General features: G+C 54.0%; 2 protein-coding genes across 2 annotated transcripts in view; one reads left to right on the top strand and one right to left on the bottom strand.

Annotated features, from left to right (window-relative positions):
• ATP4A (ATPase H+/K+ transporting subunit alpha) overlaps nt 1-13,801 on the bottom strand; it is a 30,820-nt gene extending 17,019 nt beyond the window's left edge. Inside the window, 9 exon segments of the mRNA XM_077192405.1 lie at nt 957-1,155; nt 3,566-3,834; nt 5,760-5,877; nt 6,766-6,900; nt 8,004-8,117; nt 9,975-10,178; nt 11,654-11,713; nt 12,101-12,186; nt 13,741-13,801. Of these exon segments, the coding sequence (XP_077048520.1) occupies nt 957-1,155; nt 3,566-3,834; nt 5,760-5,877; nt 6,766-6,900; nt 8,004-8,117; nt 9,975-10,178; nt 11,654-11,713; nt 12,101-12,121 (1,120 nt within the window). The 5' untranslated portion in view covers nt 12,122-12,186; nt 13,741-13,801.
• Nucleotides 13,802-15,969: 2,168 nt separating this feature from the next.
• ETFB (electron transfer flavoprotein subunit beta) lies at nt 15,970-24,507 on the top strand. Its single transcript, XM_054654084.2, has 6 exons — nt 15,970-16,126; nt 17,412-17,570; nt 18,390-18,542; nt 18,654-18,716; nt 22,546-22,704; nt 23,903-24,507. Exons 1-6 carry the CDS (start codon nt 16,070-16,072, stop codon nt 24,074-24,076), a joined length of 765 nt encoding a protein of 254 aa, XP_054510059.1. The 5' UTR covers nt 15,970-16,069; the 3' UTR covers nt 24,077-24,507.
• The last annotated feature ends 228 nt before the right edge of the window (nt 24,508-24,735 follow it).

Genomic DNA, 24,735 nt, shown 5'->3' with positions numbered 1-24,735 from the left:
GACAGGTGGGACATGGACAGGTGGGACATGGACAGGTGGGACATGGACAGGTGTGCCCAGGTGTGCCCAGATGTGCCCAAAATCCCAATTTTCCCTCCCAAACCCCCAAATTTCCGCCGATTTTCACCCAATTTTCCCCCATTTTCTCCCCCCCAGGTGTCCCCAGGTGTGCCCCAGGTGTGCCCCAGGTGTCTCCCACATGGTGGTGGGACCCATAAGGACCTCAAGGACCTCCATGGAGACCCCACCTCAAAACCTCCAGAACCTTTGGTAGAACCCGTAAGAAACCTCAAAGGTTCCTCACACCTGTCCAGGTGCACCCAGGTGTGCCCAGGTGTCCCCAGGTGCCCCCAGGTGTCTCCCACATTGTGGTGGGACCCATAAGGACCTCCATGGAGACCCTACCTCAAAACCTCCAGAACCTTTGGTAGAACTCACAAGAAACCTCAAACTCCAACACCTGTCCAGGTGTCCCCAGGTGTGCCCAGGTGTGTCCCCAGGTGTCTCCCACATTGTGGTGGGACCTCAAGAACCTCCATGGAGACCCTACCTCAAAACCTCCTTTGGTAGAACCCATAAGAAACCTCAAAGGTTCCTCACACCTGTCCAGGTGTGCCCAGGTGTGCCCCAGGTGTGCCCAGGTGTCTCCCACATTGTGGTGGGACCCATAAAGACCTCAGGGACCTCCATGAAGACCCCACCACCCCCTCTCCAAACCTCCTTTGGTAGAACCCGTAAGAAACCTCAAAGGTTCCTCACACCTGGCCACAAACTCCAACACCTGTCCAGGTGTCCCCAGGTGCCACCAGGTGTCTCCCACATTGTGGTGGAACCCATAAAGACCTCAAGGAAGGACCTCCATGGAGACCCCACCTCAAAACCTCCAGAACCTTTGGTAGAAACCTCAAAGGTTCCTCACACCTGCCCAGGTGCGCCCCCCGGGGCGGGGCCCTCACCTGAGAGGTCCTCGGTGGTGTCGGCCGCGTGCACCTGCCCGTCGAACCACAGGTGCGCCACGGCCATGCGGTTCTGGGTGAGGGTCCCCGTCTTGTCGGAGCAGATGACGGAGGTGGAGCCCAGCGTCTCCACGGCCTCCAGGTTCTTCACCACGCAGTTCCGGCGCGCCAGGCGCTTGGCCGTCAGCGACAGGCACACCTGGGCAGGTGAGGTGGTGGGGACAGGTGAGGTGGTGGGGACAGGTGAGGGTCTCGGAGCTTCCGCGGTTTTGGAGATTTCGCGGTTTCGGGTGGAATTTCACACACATGGAGGAACCTTGAGGGCTCCACACACGAGGTCCGGGTGTGCTCACCTGCGCACAGGTGTCCTCTACCTGTGCCACCCCACCCCCCAGACCGCGGATGTGGTGGTGGGACCCCGTAAGGACGTTCGGAGGTTCCGAAATTTTAGGTGGAAATTCATAAAAATGTCAACAGATCCCCAAAGTCTGACCCCGCCCAGGTGCGCCCAGGTGTGCCCAGGCGTGCCCAGGTGTGCCCAGGTGTACCCAGGTGTCCCCCGGACCCTCCATGTTGTGGTGGGGCCCATAAGGACGTTCAGAGGTTCCGAAATTTTGGGCGGAAATTCATAAAAACGTCAACAGATCCCCGAAGTCTGACCCGCCCCCAGGTGTGCCCAGGTGTGCCCAGGTGAGCTCAGGTGTCTGTGGTGGAGCCCATGAGGGACCTCAAGACCTCCAGAACCTTTGGTAGAACCCATAGGGACCTCAGAACCTCCACAGACTTTGCTGGAACCCCATAAAACACCTCCCCAGTGCCCCAGGTGTGGCTCCAGGTGTCCCCAGGTGAGCCCAGGTGTCCTCCAGACCCTCCCACATGGCCGTGAAACCCATGAGGGACCCTCAAGACCTCCAGAACCTTTGGTAGAACCCATAAAAAACCTCGGAACCTCCACAGACTTTGCTGGAACCCCATAAAACACCTGCCCCCAGGTGCGCCCAGGTGTCCTCCAGACCCTCCCGCATTGCCATGAAACCCATGAGGGGCCCACAAGGAACCTCAAGACCTCCAGAACCTTTGGTAGAACCCATAAAAAACCTCCACAGACTTTGCTGGAACCCCATAAAACACCTCCCCAATGCCCCCAGGTGTGCCCAGGTGTGCCCAGGTGTGCCCAGGTGTCTGCAGTGGAGCCCATGAGGGAACCTCAAGACCTCCAGAACCTTTGGTAGAACCCATAAAAAACCTCAGAACCTCCACAGACTTTGCTGGAACCCCATAAAACACCTGCCCAAATGCCACCACCTCCACTCCAGGTGTGTCCCCCCAGGTGAGCTCAGGTGTCTGCAGTGGAGCCCATGAGGGAACCTCCAGAACCTTTGGTAGAACCCATAAAAAACCTCAGAACCTCCACAGACTTTGCTGGAACCCCATAAGAAACCTCCCCAACACCACCACCTGTGCCCCCAGGTGCGTCCAGGTGCGCCCAGGTGTCCCCCACACCCTCCCACATTGTGGTGGAGCCCTTGAGGGACCCTCAAGACCTCCAGAACCTTTGGTAGAACCCATAGGGACCTCAGAACCTCCACAGACTTTGCTGGAACCCCATAAAACACCTCCCCAACACCACCACCTGCACTCCAGGTGTGCCCAGGTGCGCCCCCAGGTGTCATCCGGACCCTCCCGCATTGTGATGGAGCCCATGAGGACCCTCAAGACCTCCAGAACCTTTGGTAGAACCCATAAAAACCTCCACAGACTTTGATGGAACCCCATAAGAAAACCTTCACCACCTGCGCCCCCAGGTGTGCCCAGGTGTGCCCAGGTGTCCTCCAGACCCTCCCACATGGCCGGGGACCCCATGAGGGACCCTCCAGACCTCCAGAACCTTTGGTAGAACCCATAAAAAACCTCAGAACTTCCACAGACTTTGATGGAACCCCATAAAACACCTTCACCACCTCTGCCCAGGTGAGCCCAGGTGTCCTCCAGACCCTCCCACATTGCCATGAAACCCATGAGGGACCCTCCAGAACCTTTGGTAGAACCCATAAAAAACCTCAGAACCTCCACAGACTTTGATGGAACCCCATAAAACACCTTCACCACCTCTGCCCAGGTGCGCCCAGGTGCGCCCAGGTGTCCTCCAGACCCTCCCGCATTGCCGTGAAGCCCACGAGGAACCTCCAGACCTCCAGAACTTTTGGTAGAACCCATAAAAAACCTCCACAGACTTTGCTGGAACCCCATAAAACACCTGCCCCAGGTGCGCCCAGGTGAGCTCAGGTGTCTGTGGTAGAGCCCATGAGGGACCTCAAGACCTCCAGAACCTTTGGTAGAACCCATAAAAAACCTCAGAACCTCCACAGACTTTGCTGGAACCCCATAAGAAACCCTTCACCACCTCCACTCCAGGTGTGCCCCAGGTGTGCCCAGGTGTCCCCCACACCCTCCCACATTGTGGTGGAGCCCTTGAGGGACCCTCCAGACCTCCAGAACCTTTGGTAGAACCCATAGGGACCTCGGAACCTCCACAGACTTTGCTGGAACCCCATAAAACACCTCCCCAACGCCCCAGGTGTGTCCCCCAGGTGCGCCCAGGTGCGTACCGTGACGGTGGCCAGCAGCCCCTCGGGCACGTAGGCCACCACGATGGCCATGAAGAAGACGAGGGCGCGCAGGAAGGGGTACCCGATGAGCATGGCCACCACGAAGAAGGAGCCGCCGAAGAGCACGGCCAGGCCGGCGATGATGTCCACAAAGTGCTCGATCTCCACCGCGATCGGCGTCCGCTCGTTCTCCACGCCCGAGGCCAGGCTGGCGATGCGCCCGATCACCGTGCGCTCACCTGTGCTGATCACCAGCCCCGTGGCCGTGCCTGCCGGGGGGGACAGGTGTGCTCAGGTGGGATCGAGGTGGGATCAGGTGGGACCCAGACACCCCCAGATGTCCCCAAGTGTGTCCAAGTGGGACCCAGGTGTGACCCAGGTGTGTCTAGATGTGACCCAGGTATGACCCAGGTGTGACCCAGGTGTGCCCAGGTGTGTCTAGATGGGACACAGGTGGGACCCAGGTGGGACCCAGGTGTGCTCAGACACCCCCAAATGTCCCCAAGTGTGTCCAAGTGTGTCTACGTGGAACTCAGGTGACCCAGGTGTGTCTAGGTGTGAGCCAGGTGAGACCCAGGTGTGTCCCAGGTGTGACCCAGGTGTGTCCAAGTGGGACCCAGGTGGGACCCAGACACCCCCAGATGTCCCCAGGTGTCTCTAGGTGAGACCCAGGTGTACTCAGGTGTGTCCAGGTGTGACCCAGGTGGGACCAGGTGTGCCTAGGTGTGACCCTGATGTGACCCATGTGTGTCCAAGTGGGACCCAGATGTCCTCAGGTGTGTCTAGATGGGACTCAGGTGAGACCCAGGTGTGTCCAAATGGGACCCAGGTGTGTCTAGATGTGACCAAGTGGAGCCCAGGAACCCCCAGATGTCCCCAGGTGTGTCTAGGTGTGACTCAGGTGTGACCCAGGTGTGCCCCAGGTGTGCCCCAGGCGTCCGCTCGTTCTCCACGCCCGAGGCCAGGCTGGCGATGCGCCCGATCACCGTGCGCTCACCTGTGCTGATCACCAGCCCCGTGGCCGTGCCTAGGTGGGACACAGGTGGGACCAGGTGTGTCTAGATGGGACTCAGGTGGGACCCAGGTGGGACCAGGTGTTTCCAAGTGGGACCCAGGTGGGACTCAGGTGTGACCAGGTATGACCCAGGTGTGACCCAGACACCCCCAGGTGTACTCAGGTGTGTCTAAGTATGACCCAGGTGTGCCCAGGTGTGTCCAAGTGGGACCCAGGTGTGACCCAGGTGGGACCAGGTGTGTTCAAGTGGGACCCAGATGTCCTCAGGTGTGTCTAGATGGGACTCAGGTGTGCCCCAGGTGTGACCAGGTGGGACCCAGGTGTGCCCAGGTGTGTTCAAGTGAGACCCAGGTGTGCTCAGGTGCGTCTAGATGGGACTCAGGTATGACCCAGGTGGGACCCAGGTGTGCCCAGGTGTGTCTAGGTGGAACTCAGGTGACCCAGGTGTGTCCAACCAGGAGCCAGGTGAGACCCAGGTGCTCCCTGATGTGACCCAGGTGCTCCCTGATGTGACCCAGGTGCGACCCAGGTGTGTCTAAGTGTGACCCAGGTGTGCCTAGGGGTGTCTAGGTGGAACTCAAGTGACCCAGGTATGACCAGGTGTGACCCAGACACCTCCAGGTGCCCCCAGGTGTGACCCAGGTATGATCAGGTGTGTCTACGTGGAACTCAGGTGAGACCCAGGTGTGTCTAGGTGGGACGCAGGTGAGACCCAGGTGTGCTCAGACACCCCCAGATGTCTCCAAGTGTGTCTGGATGGGATCCAGGTGTGACCCAGGTGTGCCCAGGTGTGCCCAAATGGGACCCAGGTGTGCCTCGATGGGACTCAGGTATGACCCACGTGAGACCCAGGTGTTCCCTGATGTGATCCAGGTGTGCCCAGGTGGAACTCAGGTGACCCAGGTGTGTCTAGGTGTGACCCAGGTGTGTCCCAGGTGTCCTCAGGTGTGTCTAGATGGGACCCAGGTGTGACCAGGTGTGTCTAGGTGGAACTCAGGTGACCCAGGTGTGATCCAGACACCCCCAGATGTCCCCAGGTGTTCCCCAGGTGTGCCCAAGTGGAGCCCAGACACCCCCAGGTACCCCTCAGGTGCTCCCAAATCCCCAATTTTTCCCTCCCAAAAACCCAGGTGAGCGCCCAGGTGAGCGCCCAGGTGTGCCCCGCCCAGGTGCGCTCACCCTCCAGGCACATGGTGGAGAAGAAGGCGATGTTCCGGGTCTCCAGGTGCGAGTCGTGCGTGCACTCAGGTGAGCGCGTCTGCGGCTCCGACTCCCCCGTCAGCGAGGAATTGTCCACCTGGGCAGGGCCCCGCCCATGCCTGAGCGCCCAGGTGTGCCCCAGGTGTGCCCAGGTGTGCCCCAGGTGTGCCCAGGTGTGCCCCAGGTGTGCCCCAGGTGTGCCCAGGTGTGCCCAGGTACATCCCCAGGTGTGCCCAGGTGTGCCACAGGTGTGCCCAGGTGTGCCCCAACAGCCCCCAGGTGTGCCCAGGTGTGCCCAGGTGTGCCCCAGGTGTGCCCCAGGTGTGTCACAGGTGTGCCCAGGTGTGCCCAGGTGTGTCACAGGTGTGCCCCAACTTCCCCCAGGTGTGCCCAGGTGTGCCCCAGGTGTGCCCCAGGTGTGCCCAGGTGTGTTATATGTGCCCCCAGGTGTGCCCCAGGTGTGCCCAGGTGTGCCCAGGTGTGTTATATGTGCCCCCAGGTGTGCCCAGGTACATCCTCAGGTGCCCCAGGTGTGCCCAGGTGTGCCCAGGTGTGTTATATGTGCCCCCAGGTGTGCCCCGGTATTACCCAGGTGTGTTTTATCTGCCCCCAGGTACTACCCAGGTGCCCCCGAATTCCCCCCTAAAACCCCCATTTTTAACCCGATTTTCACCCAATTTTCACCCATTTCCCCCCTCCCCAGGTGTGCCCAGGTGCCCCCAAATTCCCAATTTCCCCCCTTAAAACCCCCATTTTCACCCAATTTTCACCGTTTTCCCCCCATTTTTAACCCGATTTTCACCCTTTTCTCCCCCCCAGGTGTGCCCAGGTGTACCCCAGGTGCCCCCAATTCCCAATTCCCCCCTAAAACCCCCATTTTTAACCCGATTTTCACCATTTTTCCCCCATTTTTTACCCGATTTTCACCCAATTTCCCCCATTTTTCTCCCCCCAGGTGCGCCCAGGTGTGCCCAGGTGCGCTCACCTTGCAGCCCTGCGCCGCCAGCACGCGGATGTCGGCCGGCACCCGGTCCCCACCTTTGATCTCCACCACGTCCCCGACCACGAGCTCGGCCGCGTTCACCTGCAGCACCTGCCCCGCCCGCACCACCGTGGCTTGCTGCAGGTGAGGCGCCAGGTATGCAAATGAGGGATCGGGGATGCTAATGAGGCCCGCCGGGTGTGCGAATGAGGGATTGGGGATGTAAATGAGGGCTCAGGTATGCTAATGAGGGCCCCCGGGTGTGCAGGTGGGATCCCGGGTATGCAAATGAGGGCTCGGGTATGCAAATGAAGCCCCTCAGGTGTGCGAATGAGGCCCCTCAGGTGTGTAAATGGGGGCTTAAGTATGCAAATGAGGGCCCAGCTATGCAAATGAGGCCCCCCAGGTGTGCAGGTGAGAGCCCAGGTGAGTGGGTGGGACTCCAGGTATGCAAATGAGGCCCCTCAGGTGTGCGAATGGGGGCTTAAGTATGCAAATGAGGGCTTGGGTATGCAAATGAGGCCCCCCCCCCCAGGTGAGACAATGAGTCCTCAGGTGTGCAAATGAGGGCTCAGGTATGCTAATGAGTCCCACCAGGTGTGCGAATGAGGGATCGGGGATGCAAATGAGGCCCTGCAGGTGTGCAGGTGAGAGCCCAGGTGAGTGGGTGGGACTCCAGGTATGCAAATGAGGTCCTAGGTATGCAAATGAGGCCCCCCAGGTGTGCGAATGAGGGATCAGGGATATAAATGAGGCTCCCCAGGTGTGCAGTTAGGATCTCGGGTATGCAAATGAGGGCTCAAAATTATGCAAATCAGGCTCCAGGTGAGCCCAGGTGTGTGCCCAGGTGTGTCGCCAAATTCTCCAATTTTCACCGATTTCCCTCAAATTTTCCCAAAATTTTCCCGTCTCCCAGGCATGCCCAGGTGTGTCCCCAAATTCTCCAATTTTCACCAATTTCCCCCCAAAATTTTCCCCACCCCCAGGTGTGCCCGGGTGTCCCCAAATTCTCCAATTTCCACCGATTTCCTCCCAATTTCCCCCCAATTTCTCCCCAATTTTTCCCCATTTCCCCGCCCCCAGGCGTGCCCAAATTCTCCAATTTTCACCAATTTCCTCCAAATTTTCACCATTTTCCCCCATTTCCCCACCCCCAGGTGTCCCCAGGTGTCCCCAGGTGTGCCCAGGTGTGTCCCCAGCTGTGCCCAGGTGTGTGCCCAGCTGTGCCCAGGTGTGCCCACCTGCGGGACCAGGTTGCGGAAGCTGGCGATGATGTTGGTGCTCTTGAACTCCTGGTAGTAGCCGAAGCAGCCGGTGACCACCACGACGGCGATGAGCGCCACGGCCAGGTACAGCTGCACAGGTGTGCGCAGGTGAGCGGCCAGGTGTGGCCAGGTGTGGCCAGGTGTGCCCGAAATCCCAATTTCCCCCCCAAAATCCCCATTTTTAACCCCATTTTTACCCCATTTTCGCTGTTTTCTCCCCATTTTCTGCCCCCCAGGTGAGTGCCCAGGTGAGCGGCCAGGTGTGCCCAGGTGTGCCCAGGTGTGCCCGAAATCCCAATTTCCCCCCCAAAATCCCCATTTTTAACCCCATTTTCAACACCATTTTCACCCAATTTTCACCATTTTCCCCCGTTTTCTCCCCCCCAGGTGTGCCCAGGTGTGTGCCCAGGTGAGCGCCCAGGTGTGCCCAGGTGTGCCCAGAATCCCAATTACCCCCCCAAAATCCCCATTTTTAACCCCATTTTTAACCCCATTTTCACCCCATTTTCGCTGTTTTCTCCCCATTTTCTGCCCCCCAGGTGTGCCCAGGTGAGTGCCCAGGTGAGTGCCCAGGTGAGCCCGAAATCCCAATTTCCCCCCCAAAATCCCCATTTTTAACCCCATTTTCAACACCATTTTTAACCCAGTTTTCACCATTTTCCCCCGTTTTCTCCCCCCCAGGTGTGCCCAGGTGTGCCCAAAATCCCAATTTCCCCCCCCAAAATCCCCATTTTTAACCCCATTTTCGCTGTTCTCCCCGTTTTCCCCCCCCCAGGTGTGCCCAGGTGTCCCTAAAATTCCCCAATTTTGACAAATTTTCCCCATTTTCTGCCCTCCAGGTGTGCCCAGGTGTCCCCCAATTCCCCAATTTTCACCGATTTTCCCCCAACTTTCACCGATTTCCCCCCAATTTCCCCCATTTCCTCTCCCCCATCGCTATCCCATCTGTCCCCAGGTGTCCCCAGGTGCACCCAGGTGTGCCCAGGTGTCCCCAAATTTCCCAATTTTCACCGATTTTCCCCCAATTTTCACCGATTTCCCCCATTTCCTCCCCCCCATCTGTCCCCAGGTGCCCCCAGGTGTGCCCAGGTGTCCCCAAATTCCCCAATTTTCACCGATTGTCCCCCAATTTCCCCCATTTCCTCCCCCCCATCTGTCCCCAGGTGTGCCCAGGTGTCCCCAGAATCCCATTTTCCCCTCCAAAACCCCCAAATTTTCACCGATTTTCCCCCAACTTTCACCGATTTTCCCCATTTCCTCCCCCCCATCCATCCCCAGGTGTGCCCAGGTGCACCCAGGTGTCCCCCAATTCCCCAATTTTCCCTCCAAAACCCCCAAATTTTCACCGATTTTCCCCCAATTTCCCCCATTTCCTCCCCTCCCCTCCATCCCCAGGTGTGCCCAGGTGTGCCCAGGTGTGCCCAGCTGTCCCCAAATTCCCCAATTTTCACCCAAATTTTGCCATTTCCCCCCATTTTCTCCCCCCCATCTGTATCCCAGCCTTTCCCAGGTGTGCCCAGGTGTCTCCCATCCCTGCCCAGGTGTCCCCAAAATCCCATTTTCCCCTCCAAAACCCCCAAATTTTCACCGATTTCCCCTCCAATTTCCCCCATTTCCTCCCCCCCATCCGTCCCCAGGTGTGCCCAGGTATCCCCAGGTGCGCCCAGGTGTCCCCCAATTCCCCAATTTTCCCTCCAAAACCCCCAAATTTTCACTGATTTTCCCCCAGTTTTCACCGATTTTCCCCCAGTTTTCTCCCCCCCAGGTGTCCCCATCTGTCCCCAGGTGTGCCCAGGTGTCCCCAGAATCCCATTTTCCCCTCCAAAACCCCCAAATTTTCACCGATTTTCCCCCAATTTTCACCGATTTTCCCCATTTCCTCCCCCCCAGGTGTCCCCATCCATCCCCAGGTGTGTCCCCAGGTGTATCCCCAGGTGCGTCCCTCACGTTGTCGGAGCTGCCGCGGTCGCCCTGCCCCTCCTGCACGCCGTAGGCGATCAGGCAGATGCCGGCCGCCACCCACATGAGGCACTGCAGGCCCCCGGCCAGCTGCCGCCCGAACCGGACACAGCCCGGGGTGCCCCGGGGGGGACGGAGAGCGTTCGGACCGTCCCGGAGGAGCCGCTCGGCCGCTGCTGCTTCGGACAGGCCCTGCAGGAATGGGCAATGGTCACTCAATGGTCACTCAATGGTCATTGAGCGCGTTGGGACCGTCCCGGAGGAGCCGCTCGGCCGCTGCAGACTCGGACAGGCCCTGCAGGAATGGGCAATGGTCACTCAATGGTCAGTCATTGGTCATTGAACACATTGGGACCGTCCCGGAGGAGCCGCTCGGCCGCTGCTGCTTCGGACAGGCCCTGTGGGAATGGGGAATGGTCACTCAATGGTCAGTCATTGGGTAATGGTCAGTCATTGGTCACTCAATGGTCATTGAGAGCGTTCGGACCGTCCCGGAGGAGCCACTCGTCCGCCGCAGACTCGGACAGGCCCTGTGGGGACATGGAGTGGTCACTCAATGGTCAGTGATTGGGTAATGGTCACTCATTGGTCACTCAATGGTTAATGGTCACTCAATGGTCAGTCAATGGTCAGTCAATGGTCATTGAACACATTGGGACCGTCCCGGAGGAGCCGCTCGGCCGCTGCTGACTCGGACAGGCCCTGTGGGAATGGTCAGTCAATGGTTAATGGTCACTCATTGGGTAATGGTCACTCAATGGTCATTGAGAGCGTTCAGACCGTCCCGGAGGAGCCGCTCGGCCGCCGCTGCAGACTTGGACAGGCCCTGTGGGAATGGTCAGTCAATGGTTAATGGTCACTCAATGGTCAGTGGTTAGGCAATGGTCAGTCATTGGTCATTGAGAGTCAATGGTCACTCAATGGTCAGTCAATGGTTAATGGTCAGTCATTGGTCACTCAATGGTCATTGAGCGCGTTGGGACCGTCCCGGAGGAGCCGCTCGGCCGCTGCTGACTCGGACAGGCCCTGTGGGAATGGTCAGTGATTGGTTAATGGTCACTCAATGGTCAGTCAATGGTCACTCATTGGTCACTCAATGGTCACTCATTGGTCACTCAGTGGTCACTCAGTAGTCACTCAGTGCTCACTCATTGGTCACTCAGTGGTCACTCAGTGGTCACTCATGGTCACTCAGTGGTCACTCAGTGCTCACTCATTGGTCGCTCAGTGGTCACTCAGTGCTCACTCAATGGTCACTCATGGTCACTCAGTGCTCACTCATTGGTCACTCAATGGTCACTCAGTGCTCACTCAATGGTCACTCATTGGTCACTGTGCTCACTCATTGGTCACTCATGGTCACTCATTGGTCACTCAATGGTCACTCAATGGTCACTCATTGGTCACTCAGTGGTCACTCAGTGGTCACTGTGCTCACTCATTGGTCACTCATTGGTCACTCAATGGTCACTCAGTGGTCACTCAGTGGTCACTCAGTGGTCACTCATTGGTCACTCATGGTCACTCAATGGTCACTCATTGGTCACTCAATGGTCACTCAGTGCTCACTCATTGGTCACTCATTCATTGGTCACTCAGTGCTCACTCATTGGTCACTCATTGGTCACTCATTGGTCACTCAGTGGTCACTCATTGGTCACTCTCACCTTGGTGACGCTCGTGTTGTATTTCAGCTCGAGCTCCTTCACGTCCAGTTTGTGATCGTCCTGCACCAGCACAGACCAGTATAAACCAGTTTAAACCAGTATGGACCAGTTTAAACCAGTATAAACCAGTACAGACCAGTACAGACCAGTACAGACCAGTATAAACCAGTATGGACCAGTAACCCCAGTCCAGGCGCCCCAGTTCCCTCCCAGTACAAACCAGTACGGACCAGTGACCCCCTCCCAGTCCCTCCCAGTATAAACCAGTAACCCCAAATCCCCCTTTAACCCTTTCCCAGCCCCTCCCAGTTTAACCCAGTCCCTCCCAGTCCCTCCCAGTATAAACCAGTAACCCCCAGTCCCCCTTTAACCCTTTCCCAGTCGCTCCCAGTCCCTCCCAGTCCCTCCCAGTCCCTCCCAGTTTATCCAGTTTGTCCCAGTCCGCACCAGTTCCAGCTCCCGTTTCATCTCCTCCAGCCGCTCCCGCTCCTTCCGCCGGCCCCGCCCCAGCCGGGGGGGCGGAGCTCCAACTTCTGAGGGGGGCGGGGCGAAGGGGGCGGGGTCAGAGGTGGGGGGGATGGGGGGGGAGGGGAGGAGGAGGATGGAGACCCCTCCCCCTCCATCCCTCTCCTCTTCCTCCTCTTCCTCCTCATCCTCCTCCTGCTTCTGTCTCTCCTTTCTTCCTCCTCTTCCTCCCTCCTCTCCCTCCATCTTCCTCTTCCTCCTCATCCTCCCCATCCTCCTCCTCCTCCTCTTCCTCTTCTTCCTCCTCTCCTTCCCTCTCCCTCCCCATCTCTTCTTTCTTCTTCCTCCTCCTCCATCTCTCCTTCATCCTCCTCCTCCTCTCCTTCCTCCCTTCCCCTCCGTTTTTTCCTCCTCCTCCTCCTCCTCCTCCTCTCCCCTTCCTCCCGCCCCTCTCCCGTCCCTCTCTCCCCTCATCCCTTCCTCCCTCCCTCCTCTTCCTCCCCCCTTCCTCCGTCTCTCCCTCTCCCCTTCCAACCCCTTCCATCTCTCCCCTTCCTCCTCCTCCTCCTCCTCTTCCTCCCTCCGTCCTCCTCCCGTCCCTCTCCCTCTCCCCATCCCTCCTCTTCCTCCACCTCTCCTTCATCCTCCTCCGTCTCTCTCCTTCCTCCCTCCTTCCTCTCATCCCTCCTCTTCCTCCCTCCCTTCCTCCTTCCTCCCTCTCTCTTCTTCCTCCTCCCTCCCCCCATTCCTCCCTCCATTCCCCTCTCTCCCTCCTCTTCCTCCCTCTCTCCTCTCTCCTCTTCCTCCCTCCCTCCTCTTCCTCCATTTCTCCTCCCTCTCTCCTCTTCCTCTTCCTCCATCTCTCCACGTCTCCCTCCCTTCTCTCCTTCCTCCCTCTCTCCTCTCCCTCCTCCTCCTCCCTCTCTCCCTCTCCCCCTTCATCCCTTCATCCCTCCCTCCATTCCTTCCTCCCTCCCTCCTCTTCCTCCCTCTTCTCCCTCCTCCCATCCCCTCTTCATCCTCCTCTTCCTCCCTCTCTCCTCTTCCTCCTTCCCTCCCTTCATTCCTCCCTCCCTCTCCCTTTCTCCTCTTCCTCCATCTCTCCACATCTCCTTCCCTCCCTCCTTCCTCTTCCTCCCTCCTTCCTCCATCTCTCCTCTCTCCTCCTCCTTTTCTCCTCTTCCTCCCTTCTCTCCTTCCTCCCTCTCTCCTCTCCCTCCTCCTCCTCCTCCCTCTCCTCCCTCTCCCTCTTCATCCCTCCCTTCCTTCTCTTCCTCCCTCCTTCCTCTTCCTCCCTCTCTCCTCATCTCCCTCCCCTCCCTCCACCCCCTCTCCCTCTTGCCTTCCTCCCTTCTCTCTTCTTCCTCCCTCCCTCCCTCCCTCCTTCCTCCATCTCTCCTCTCTCTCCTCCTCCCTTTCTCCTCTTCCTCCCTCCCTCCATTCCTTCCTCCCTCTCTCCTCTTCCTCCCTTTCTCCTCTTCCTCCATCTCTCCCTTCCTCCCTCCCTCCATTCCCTCCTCCCTTTCTCTTCTTCCTCCTTCCCTCCCTTCCTCCCTCTCTCCTCTTCCTCCCTCTTCATCCTCCTCTTCCTCCTTCCTCCCTCTCCCTCCTCTCCCTCTCACCTCCTTGCCCATGGCTCTCCCAGTCTCTCCCAGTCCCTCCCAGTTCCCCCTTTATAAACCCCCCCCTCCCTCCGGCAGGGGGGGGGAAACGCCCCAAGGTGACCCCACCTGGGCACACCTGGGGAAAGGGGGGGGCGGGGACACCTGGGGGAAACCTGGGGGACACCTGGGGATTTTTTGGGGGGGATTTTGGGGCTTTTTGAGGATATTTTTTTTATTTTGGGAGGATTTTTTTATTTGGATGCTTCAAGGGAAATTTTGGGGAATTTTTTGGGGAATTTTTTTTGGGGGGGATTTTGGGGGGATTTTTTTTGGGAGGTTTTTTAGGGAAATTTTGGGGGGTTTTGCGATTGGTTTTTTTTTCCGATTTTTGGGGGGATTTTTAAGGGAAATTTTGGGATTTTAAGGGGATTTTTTGTGAAATTTTTTGGATTTTTTTTAAATTAATTTTTGGGGTGGGTGTTGGGGTATTTGGGGGATTTATGGGAAATTTTTGGGGAGTTTTTAAAAAATTTTGGGGCTTTTTTTAAAGGGATTTTTTTGCAGGTTTTTTTGAGGGATTTTAAAGGGAAATTTTGGGATTTTTTTTGGGGGAAGTTTTGGGAGAATTTTTTCTTGATTTTTAAAGGGAAATTTTGGGATTTTTGGGGGAAGTTTTGGGAGAATTTTTTCTTGATTTTTAAGGGAAATTTTGGGAGAATTTTTTCTTGATTTTTAAAGGGAAATTTTGGGATTTTTGGGGAAGTTTTGGGAGAATTTTTTCTTGATTTTTAAGGGAAATTTTGGGATTTTTGGGGAAGTTTTCGGAGAATTTTTTCTTGATTTTTAAGGGAAATTTTGGGAGAATTTTTTCTTGATTTTTAAAGGGAAATTTTGGGATTTTTGGGGAAGTTTTGGGAGAATTTTTTCTTGATTTTTAAGGGAAATTTTGGGAGAAGTTTTTCTTGATTTTTAAAGGAAAATTTTGGGATTTTTTGGGGGAAGTTTTGGGAGAATTTTTTCTTGATTTTTAAAGGGAAATTTTGGAATTTTTGGGGGAAGTTTTGGGAGAATTTTTTCATGATTTTTAAAGGGAAATTTTGGGATTTTTTGGGAAGTTTTGGGAGAATTTTTTCTTGATTTTTAAGGGGATTTTTGGGGAAGTTTTGGGAGACACCTGAGAGGGGGGAAGGGAAACCTTGGGGACACCTGGGGGTCACACCTGGAGGGGGGCGGGGTCTCCCGTCCTTGCTGCCGCCCCTCCCCCCCCCTTATCAAGATGGGGCTTATCGGGGTGGGGGAGGGGCGCCCCCCGCTCCTTTTGTGCCGCTGGTTAATGATTGATGACAGCGTTAATTAATGATTAATCAGCGATTAATAGCGGCCTTTATTGATGATTCATTGGAGATTAATGGGAGATTTTAATTGAAAATTAAAAATAACTCGCAAAAAAAAAAATCCCCTAAAAAATTCCCCCCGAAAATTTCTCAAAATTTCCTCCAAAAATTCCGTATAAAATCCTCAAAAAAATCCTCAAAAACCCCTAAAAAAATCTCAAAAAAATTCCCCCAAAAAATTCCCCAAAAAAATCCCCCCCAAATCCCAAAATTTCTGTAAAAGAAAAACAACCCCAAAAAACCCCAAATCCCCAAAATATCCCAAAAAAATCCCCCCCAAAATTCCCTAAAAACCCCCCATAAAATCCCAAAATTTCCCTTAAAAATCCCTCCAAAAAAACTGCAAAAAAATCCCTTAAAAAATCGCCAAATTTTTTTTTAAAACCCCCAAAATGTCCCCCCAAAAATCATTTTAAAAAGTCACAAAAAAATTCCCAAAAATTCCCCTTAAAATCCCAAAATTCCCCTTAAAAATCCCCCACAAAAAATCGGAAAAAAAAATCCCCAAACCCCCTAAAATTTCCCTTAAAAAACCTCCCAAAAAATTCCCCCCCAAAACCCCAAAAATCCCCTAAAAAAATTCCCCAAAATGTTCCAAAATTTCCCTTAAAAACCTCCCAAAAAAATCCCCTAAAAATCCCCCCCTAAAACCCCAAAAATCCCCCAAAAAATTCCCCAAAATGTTCCAAAATTTCCCTTAAACCATTCAAATAAAAAATCTTCCCAAAAAAATCCTCAAAAAGCCCCAAAATCCCCCAAAAAATCCAATCCGGCCGCTCAGGCCACGCCCCCGCCGCTCGCCATTACGTAAGTGGGCGTGGTTTTTTCCCACACCATTACGTCATTGCTAAACGCCTGGTGGGCGTGGCGTCGCGGCCGCCATTACGTCACCGCGTAACGCGAGCCGAGCTGTGGGCGTGGTTTCCGGCCTCGGGGGCGTGGCCTGGGGGGCAATGGCGGCGCTGCGCGTGCTCGTGGGGGTGAAGCGCGTCATTGACTTCGCCGTCAAGGTAAGGGCGCACCTGGGCACACCTGGGCACATCTGGGCACACCTGGGCACACCTGGGCACCCCCAAACCCCCCCCGGGCCTGGCACCACCCGGCGACCCCCAAAATCCCCAATTTTGGGTTTTTTCGGGGTTTTTTTGGGGGGTTTTTTCGGGGGGTTTTGGGGTGCTGGGCGCACCTGGGCGCTCACCTGGGCACCCACGAACCCCACCGGGGGTGGCGCCGCCCAGAGAGACCCAAAATGCCGAAATTTGGGGTTTTTTGAGGGATTTTGGGGTTTTGTTTTAGGGGGGCTGGATACAGATGGGGAGGCCGAAATGACCCCAAAAATTAAGAGCAAATCCCCTAAAATTGGCAAAAAAAAATCGTAATAAAAAACCGAAAAAACATCTAAATTCCCCCAAATATCCCAAAACCTGGCGACATTTATGGACTGCGGGGTTGGGCACTCACCTGGGGACACCTGTCAACCCCCAAAACCCCCGAAAAAGCTCCAAAAAAACCCAAAAAATCCTAAAAATCCCGAACCCTGGGGTTATTTTTGGGCATGGGGGCGGGCACTCACCTGGGCACACCTGGCCACACCTGGGCGCACCTGTCCACCCCTCCCAGCCCCAAAATCCCCCTAAAATAACCCCAAAAAATCCCCAAAAAATCCAAAAAAAATCCCAAAAAATTCCCTAAAAATTCCCAAAAATCCCCAAACCTGGTGATATTTATGGACTGCGGGGTTGGGCACTCACCTGGGCACACCTGGGCACACCTGGGCACACCTGTCCACCCCTCCCAGCCCCAAAACCCCCCTAAAATAACCCCAAAAAATCCCAAAAAAATCCCCAAAAAATCAAAAAAAAACCCCAGAAAATCCCCAAAAAATCAAAAAAATTCCCTAAAAATCCCAAAACCCGGCGACATTTATGGACTGCGGGTTGGGCGCACACCTGGGCACACCTGGGCTTACCTGTCCACCCCTCCCAGCTCCAAAATCCCCCTAAAATAACCCCAAAAAATCCCAAAAAAATCCCCAAAACCCCCAAAAATCCCCAAACCCAGCGACATTTATGGACTGGGGGCTTGGGCACTCACCTGGGCACACCTGGGCACACCTGTCCACCCCTCCCAGCCCCAAAACCCCCCTAAAATAACCCCAAAAAACCCCAAAAAACCCCCCAAAAAATCCAAAAAATCCCTAAAAAATTCCCAAAAAATCCCAAAAAAATCCCAAAAAAATCCCCAAATTTTCCCCCAAACCCCCCCCGCCCTGAGCGTGCCAGGTGTGCCCGGCAGGTGCGGGTGGCGCCCGGCGGGGGCGCGGTGCAGACGCAGGGCGTGAAGCATTCGCTGAACCCGTTCTGCGAGATCGCCCTGGAGGAGGCCGTGAGGCTGCGCGAGGCGGGCACGGCCTCCGAGGTCATCGCTGCCAGCCTGGGCACCAAGGCCAGCCAGGTGAGGGGGGCACACCTGGGGGAAAAAATGGCGAAAATTGGGTGAAAATTGGGCGAAAATCGGGCGAAAATTGGGCGAAAATCGGGCGAAAATCGGGTGAAAAACGATGAAGAAATGGGGTTTTTAAGGGAATTTTTGGGGGTAAATTGGGAATTTGGGCACAGCTGGGCACAGCTGAGGGCACCTGGGCACACCTGGAAGTGTGAAAATGGCGAAAATTGGGTGAAAGATGGGTGAAAATTGGGTGAAAGATGGGTGAAAAATGGGGGTTTTACAGCAAATTTCGGAATTTGGCACACCTGGGCACACCTGGGCACACCTGGAAGCATGAAAATGGCGAAAATTGGGTGAAAATTGGGTGAAAAATGGGGTTTTAGGGGAAATTTAGGAATTTGGGCAGACCTTGGTACACCTGGGCACACCTGGAAGTGTGAAAATTGGGTGAAAAATGGGGGTTTTAGGGGAAATTTAGGAATTTGGGCAGACCTGGGTGCACCTGGACACACCTGGAAGTGTGAAAATGGCGAAAATTGGGTGAAAATTGGGGTTTTAGGGGAAATTTAGGAATTTGGGCACACCTGGGCACACCTTGGCAGGGCTGGGAGGGCGAAACCGGCAAAATCTGGGTCAAAAACGGTGAAACCTTGGGCAAAAACACGTTAAAAAATGGGATTTTTAGGGGGGAAATTTCGCTTTTTTCGGGCGCACCTGGGCACACCTGGAAGGGGAGAAAATGGGGGAAAATGGGAGAAAAACCGGGGTTTTTTTGGGGGGTAAAAAATGGGGAATTTAGGGGATTTAACCCTTTTTGTCCCGCAGGAGACGCTGCGCACGGCCCTGGCCATGGGCGCCGACCGGGCCGTGCTGGCCGAGCTGGGCGAGGGCGCGGCCGCGGGGCCCCGCGAGGTGGCCACGGCCCTGGCGGGGCTGGTGCGGAAGCTGCAGCCGCAGGTGGTGCTGCTGGGCAAGCAGGTATTGATCCCCTATTGATCCCATATAGATCCCTTCTAGACCATCAATGGAACCTTCTAGAACCTCTATTGATCCCCTATTGATCGGTTTTGTCCGTCCCCCTGCCCCCAGGCCATCGATGACGATTGCAACCAGACCGGGCAGCTCCTGGCCGCCATGTTGGACTGGCCGCAGGTAGGCCGCGCGCGCGGGGCACCACGGGATACATTTCCCCTCACGGGGGATAAATCCCACAACCCCCTGCGAGAAACAAGGGGGGATATATCCCGTCATCCCATGCGGTAAAGGGGGATAAATCCCACAATCCATTGCGAGAAACAAGGGGGATATATCCCGTCATTCCCTGCGGTAAAGGGGGGATAAATCCCACAATCTATTGCGAGAAACAAGGGGGGATATATCCCGTGATTCCTTGCGGTAAAGGGGGATAAATCCCACAAGCCCCTGCGAGACGATGGGGGGATATATCCCGTCATTCCTTGCTGTAAAGGGGGGATAAATCCCACAACGCCCTGCGAGAAAAAAGGGGATATATCCCGTCATTCCTTGCGGTAAAGGGGGGATAAATCCCACAATCCCCTGCGAGAAAATGGGGGGATATATCCCGTCATTCCTTGCGGTAAAGGGGGAGATAAATCCCACAATGCCCCGCGGTTTAACGTTTAATATATCCCACAATGCCCGGCGATTTAGGGGTGAATATATCCAAAAATGCCCCGCTATTTAAAGGGTGAATGTATCCCACAATGCTCCGGGATTTAGGGGTGAATTTATCCAAAAATGCCCCGCTATTTAAGGGTAAATATCTCTCAGTCCTTCGCGATTTTAGGGTGAATATATCCCACAATCCCCTGCGAGCAAACAGGGGGGATATATCCCGTCATTCCTTGCGGTAAAGGGGGAGATAAATCCCAAAACCCCATGCGAGAAAATGGGGGGATATATCCCGTCATTCCTTGCGGTAAAGGGGGGATAAATCCCACAATCCATTTCAAGGAAAAAAGGGGGAATATATCCCGTGATTCCTTGCGGTAATGGAGGATAAATCCCACAATCCACGCGATTTAACGGTGAATATATCCCACAATGCCCCGCTATTTAAAGGGTTAATATATCCCACAATGCTCCGGGATTTAGGGGCGAATATATCCAAAAATGCCCCGCTATTTAAGGGTGAATAGCTCTCAGTCCTTCGCGATTTTAGGGTGAATATATCCCACAATCCCCTGCGATTTAGGGGTGATTTTTTTCCCACAATCCCCCGCAAGAAAAATGGGGGGATATATCCCGTCATTCCTTGCGGGAAAGGGGGCATAAATCCCACAAACCATTGTGAGAAAAAAGGGGGATATATCCCGTCATTCCTTGCGGTAAAGGGGGGATAAATCCCACAATAACCCGCGAGAAAAAGGGGGGGGTATATCCCGTCATTCCTTGCGATAAAAGGGGATAAATCCCACAATCCCCTGCGAGGAACCAAGGGGGGTATATATCCCGTCATTCCTTGCGGTAAAGGGGGGATAAATCCCACAGTCCATTGCGAGAGAAAAAAAGGGGGGGGATATATCCCGTGATTCCTTGCGGTAAAGGGGGATAAGTCCCACAATCCCCCGCGGTTTTACGTTTAATATTTAATATATCCCACAATGCCCGGCGATTTAGGGGTGAATACATCCAAAAATGCCCCGCTATTTAAAGGGTGAATGTATCGCACAATGCTCCGGGATTTAGGGGTGAATTTATCCAAAAATGCCCCGCTATTTAAGGGTGAATATCTCTCAGTCCTTCGCGATTTTAGGGTGAATATAGCCCACAATCCCCTGCGATTTAGGGGTGAATTTTTCCCACAATCCCCTGCAAGAAAAATGGGGGGATATATCCCGTCATTCCTTGCGGTAAAGGGGGGATAAATCCCACAACCCACTGCGAGAAAAAAGGGGGGATATATCCCGTGATTCATTGCGGTAAAGGGGGGATAAATCCCAGAACCCCCTGCGAGAAAATGGGGGGATATATCCCGTGATTCTTTGCGGTAAAGGGGGAATAAATCCCACAACACCCCGCGAGAAACAAGGGGGGGATATATCCCGTCATTCCATGCGGTAAAGGGGGGATAAATCCCACAAGCCCCTGCGAAAAAAAATGGGGGATATATCCCGTCACTCCTTGCGGTAAGGGGGGGATAAATCCCACAATCCATTGCGAGAAAAAAAATGGGGGATATATCCCGTGGTTCCTTGCGGTAAAGGGGGGGATAAATCCCACAATCCACCGCGGAAAAAAGGGGGGATATATCCCGTCATTCCTTGCGGTAAAGGGGGATAAATCCCACAATGCCCCGCGGTTTAACGGTTAATATATCCCACAATGCCCCGCTATTTAACGGTGAATTTATCCCACAATGCCCCGCTATTTAAAGGGTTAATATATCCCACAATGGTCCGGGATTTAGGGGTGAATTTATCCAAAAATGCCCCGCTATTTAATTGTGAATATCTCGCAGTCCTTCGCGATTTAAGGGTGAATATAACCCACAATCCCCTGCGAGAAAAAAGGGGGGATATATCCCGTCATTCCCTGCGGTAAAGGGGGGATAAATCCCACAATCCCCCGCGAGAAAAAAGGGGGAATATATCCCGTCATTCCTTGCGGCAAAAGGTGGATAAATCCCACAATCCATTGCGAGGAAAAAGGGGGATATATCCCGTCATTCCTTGCGGCAAAGGGGGATAAATCCCACAATCCCATGCGAGAAAAAAGGGGGGATAAATCCCGTCATTCCTTGCGGTAAAGGGGGGATAAATCCCACAGTCCCCGCGAGAAAAAAGGGGGACTATATCCCGTCATTCCTTGCGGCAAAAGGTGCATAAATCCCACAATCCATTGCGAGGAAAAAGGGGGGATATATCCCGTCATTCCTTGCGGCAACGGGGGATAAATCCCACAATCCCATGCGATAAAAAAGGGGGAATATATCCCGTCATTCCTTGCGGTAAAGGGGGATAAATCCCACAATCCATTGCGAGGAACAAGGGGGGGATATATCCCGTCATTCCTTGCGGTAAAGGGGGGATAAATCCCACAATCCCTCGCGAGGAAACCGGGGGGAATGTATCCCGTCATTCCTTGCAGTAAGGGGGGATAAATCCCAAAACCCCTTGCGAGAAAAAAAAAGAGGGATATGTCCCGTCATTCCTTGCTGTAAAGGGGGGATAAATCCCACAATCCCTCGCGGTTTAAAGGTGAATATGTCCTACAATGCTCCGGGATTTAGGGGTGAATATATCCACCAATTCCCCGCTATTTAATCGTGAATATATCTCATAATCCCCCGCGGTTTTAGGGTGAATATATCTCTCAGTCCTTCGCGATTTTAGGGTGAATATATCCAACAATCTACTGCGATTTAGCGGTTACTGTATCCCACAATCCCCCGCGATTTAAAGGTTAAAATATCCCACAATCCGCTGGGATTTGAGGGTGAATATATCCCACAATCCCCTGCGATTTAGGGGTGAATATATCCCACAATCCCCTACGATTTAGGGGTGAATATATCCCACAGTGCTCCGCGATTTAGGGGTGAATATATCCCATAATCCCTTGCAGCACATGGGGGGAATAAATCCCGGCATTCCTTGCGGTAAATGGGGGATATATCCCGTTATCCTTCGCGGCGAAGGGGGGTATATATCCCGGCATTCTGTGCGGTGAAAGGGGGTATATATCCCGTCGTGCATCGCGGTGTTGGAGGATTGTGGGATATATTCACCCCTTTAATCGCGGGGGATTGTGGGATATATTCACCCCTAAAAATCGCAGTGGATTGTGGGATATATTCACCGTTAAATCGCGGGGTATTGTGGGATATATTCCCCCCAAAAGCTGTGAAACCGGGAGGGGTTCCAGTTCATTCTGGGAGGGTTCCAGTTCATTCTGGGAGGGTCCCAGCTCATACTGGGCGGCTCCCCAGTCCATACTGGTCCAAACTGGTTTCCCCCAGGGCACCTTTGCCTCGCGGGTGCAGCTGGAGGCCGGGCACGTGCTGGTGGAGCGCGAGGTGGACGGGGGCCTGGAGACGCTGCGGCTGCGGCTGCCGGCCGTGCTGACGGCGGACCTGAGGCTCAACGAGCCCCGCTACGCCACCCTGCCCAACATCATGGTGAGTTGGGGAGGGGGGGGGGACCCCGAAATCCCGGGGGGACCCCGAAATTCCCGAGGAATTCCATAAAACCCCCGGAATTCCACAAAAATTCCCGCGGCTCCCATAGCGGCCAATGCGGGTAGACCTGTTGTCCGGGATGCTTGGAGCCGTTTTTTGGAGGGGTTTTCCCCAAAATTCCTGGGGTTCCCCAAAATTCCTGGGGTTCCCCTAAATCTTTGGGTGTTCCCCAAATCCCCGGGATCCCCTAATTCCCAAGAAATTTCCAAAAATCTCTGAAATTCCCAAAAATTCTGGTGGTTCCCATAGCGGCCAATGGGGGTAGACCTGTTGTCCGGGGATGCCTGGGGCCCCTTTCCCTAAAAATTCCCAAAAGATGCCCCCCCCAAAATTCCCAAATTTTCCTTTAAGAATCCAAAAATTTAAAAAAAAGAATCCAGAAAAATTTCCCCAAGATTTCTACCCCCCGTCCTAAAAAAATCATTTAAAGATGCCCAAAAATTCCCCAAAAGCTTCCCAAGAAATCCCAAACTTCCCCAAAAAATCCCCCCCAAAGTTCCTAAAATATCACCAAAAATTCCTTAAAAATTCCAAAAAAAACCCCTTGAAAATAAAAAAAAAATCCCCAAAAAATTTTCCAAACTTTCAAAAAAAAACCTACAAAAATATCCCCAAAAAATCCTGATAAAATTTTGGTAAAATCCTCAAAAAATCCCGAAAACATCGCCAAAAATTGCCCCAAAAAATTTGAAAAATATCTGGAAAAATCCTAAAGAGTCCTGAAAAATGTAAAAAAGGAATTCTTAAAAAATCAAAAAAAACTCCAATAAAGTGCTCAAAGAATCCCCAAAAAATGCCCAAGAATTCCTCAAAAAATACCGAAAAAGCAAGAAAAATCCTCAAAATATCCCCAAAGCGTCCTGAAAAATCCTCAAAAAATTCTGATAAAATTCCAATAAAATCCAGAAAAAATCCCCAAAAATCATTCAAACATTGCTCCAAAAATCTGGGGGAAAAAAAATCCTGAAAAATCAAGAAAAATCCCCAAAAAATCATTCAAAAATCCCTAAAATATCCTCAAAAAAATCCAAAAAAAATCAAGAAAAATCCTTATAAAATCCTCAAAAAATCCCCAAAAATTCCGCAAAAAATCCCCCAAAAAATCCCCAAAATTTCTCTAAAAATCCCAATTTTGCAGAAAGCCAAGAAGAAGCCCCTGGAGGTGATCCCGGCGGCCGAGCTGGGGGTGCCCGCGGGCCCCCCAAGGCTGAAGGTGCTGCAGGTGCAGGAGCCGCCCCCCAGGGCCGGGGGGGAGAAGGTGGAGAGCGTGGAGAGCCTGGTGGGGAAACTGAGGCACGCCGGACGAATCTGACACACCAGTATCACCCAGTTCATCCCAGTAACGCCCCAGTGCCATCCCAGTTCATCCCAGTTCATCCCAGTGCTGTACGGGGGGCAGAGCATCGAGAGTCTGCTGGGGAAACTGAGGCACGACAGCTGAATCTGACACACCAGAGCCTCCCAGTTTGTCCCAGTATAACCCAGTTTGTCCCAGTACAACCCGGTTCAGTCCAGTGATGGCCCAGTGCCATCCCAGTCACCCCCCAGTGTTGGGGGAGCCGGCACCAGTAAGAACCAGTTCATCCCAGTTCATCCCAGTTCACCACAGTGCCTTCCCAGTTCATCCCAGTTCATCCCAGTTCACCTCAGTGCCTTCCCAGTTCACCCCAGTTCCCGCCCAGTCTGGCCCAGTTCCCCCCAGTGCCTTCCCCCCACCCCAATAAAGGCGTGGCCAGTCCATGACGTCATCGCGTTCTTTTTGGGGCGTGGCTTAAAGGGGCGGGGGCGTGGCCATACCCTGGCCCAGTTTTACTGGTTTTTACTGGTCTTTACTGGTTTTGGGGGGGTTTTTGCTGCGGGTGCGTCCCAGTATAAACCAGTTTGGCACTGGAGGGGTCCCAGTTTGTCCCAGTATAACCCAGTTCAGGCCCTGTTTGTCCCAGTTCAGATCCTGGTGGGCCCCAGTTTGTC

The sequence above is a fragment of the Agelaius phoeniceus genome, chromosome 33 (genome assembly GCF_051311805.1).
Source record: "Agelaius phoeniceus isolate bAgePho1 chromosome 33, bAgePho1.hap1, whole genome shotgun sequence".
In the NCBI taxonomy this organism is placed as follows: Eukaryota; Metazoa; Chordata; class Aves; order Passeriformes; family Icteridae; genus Agelaius; species Agelaius phoeniceus.
The sequence above is the reverse complement of the archived record's forward strand: the minus strand, read 5'-3'. Positions and strand labels throughout refer to the sequence as shown.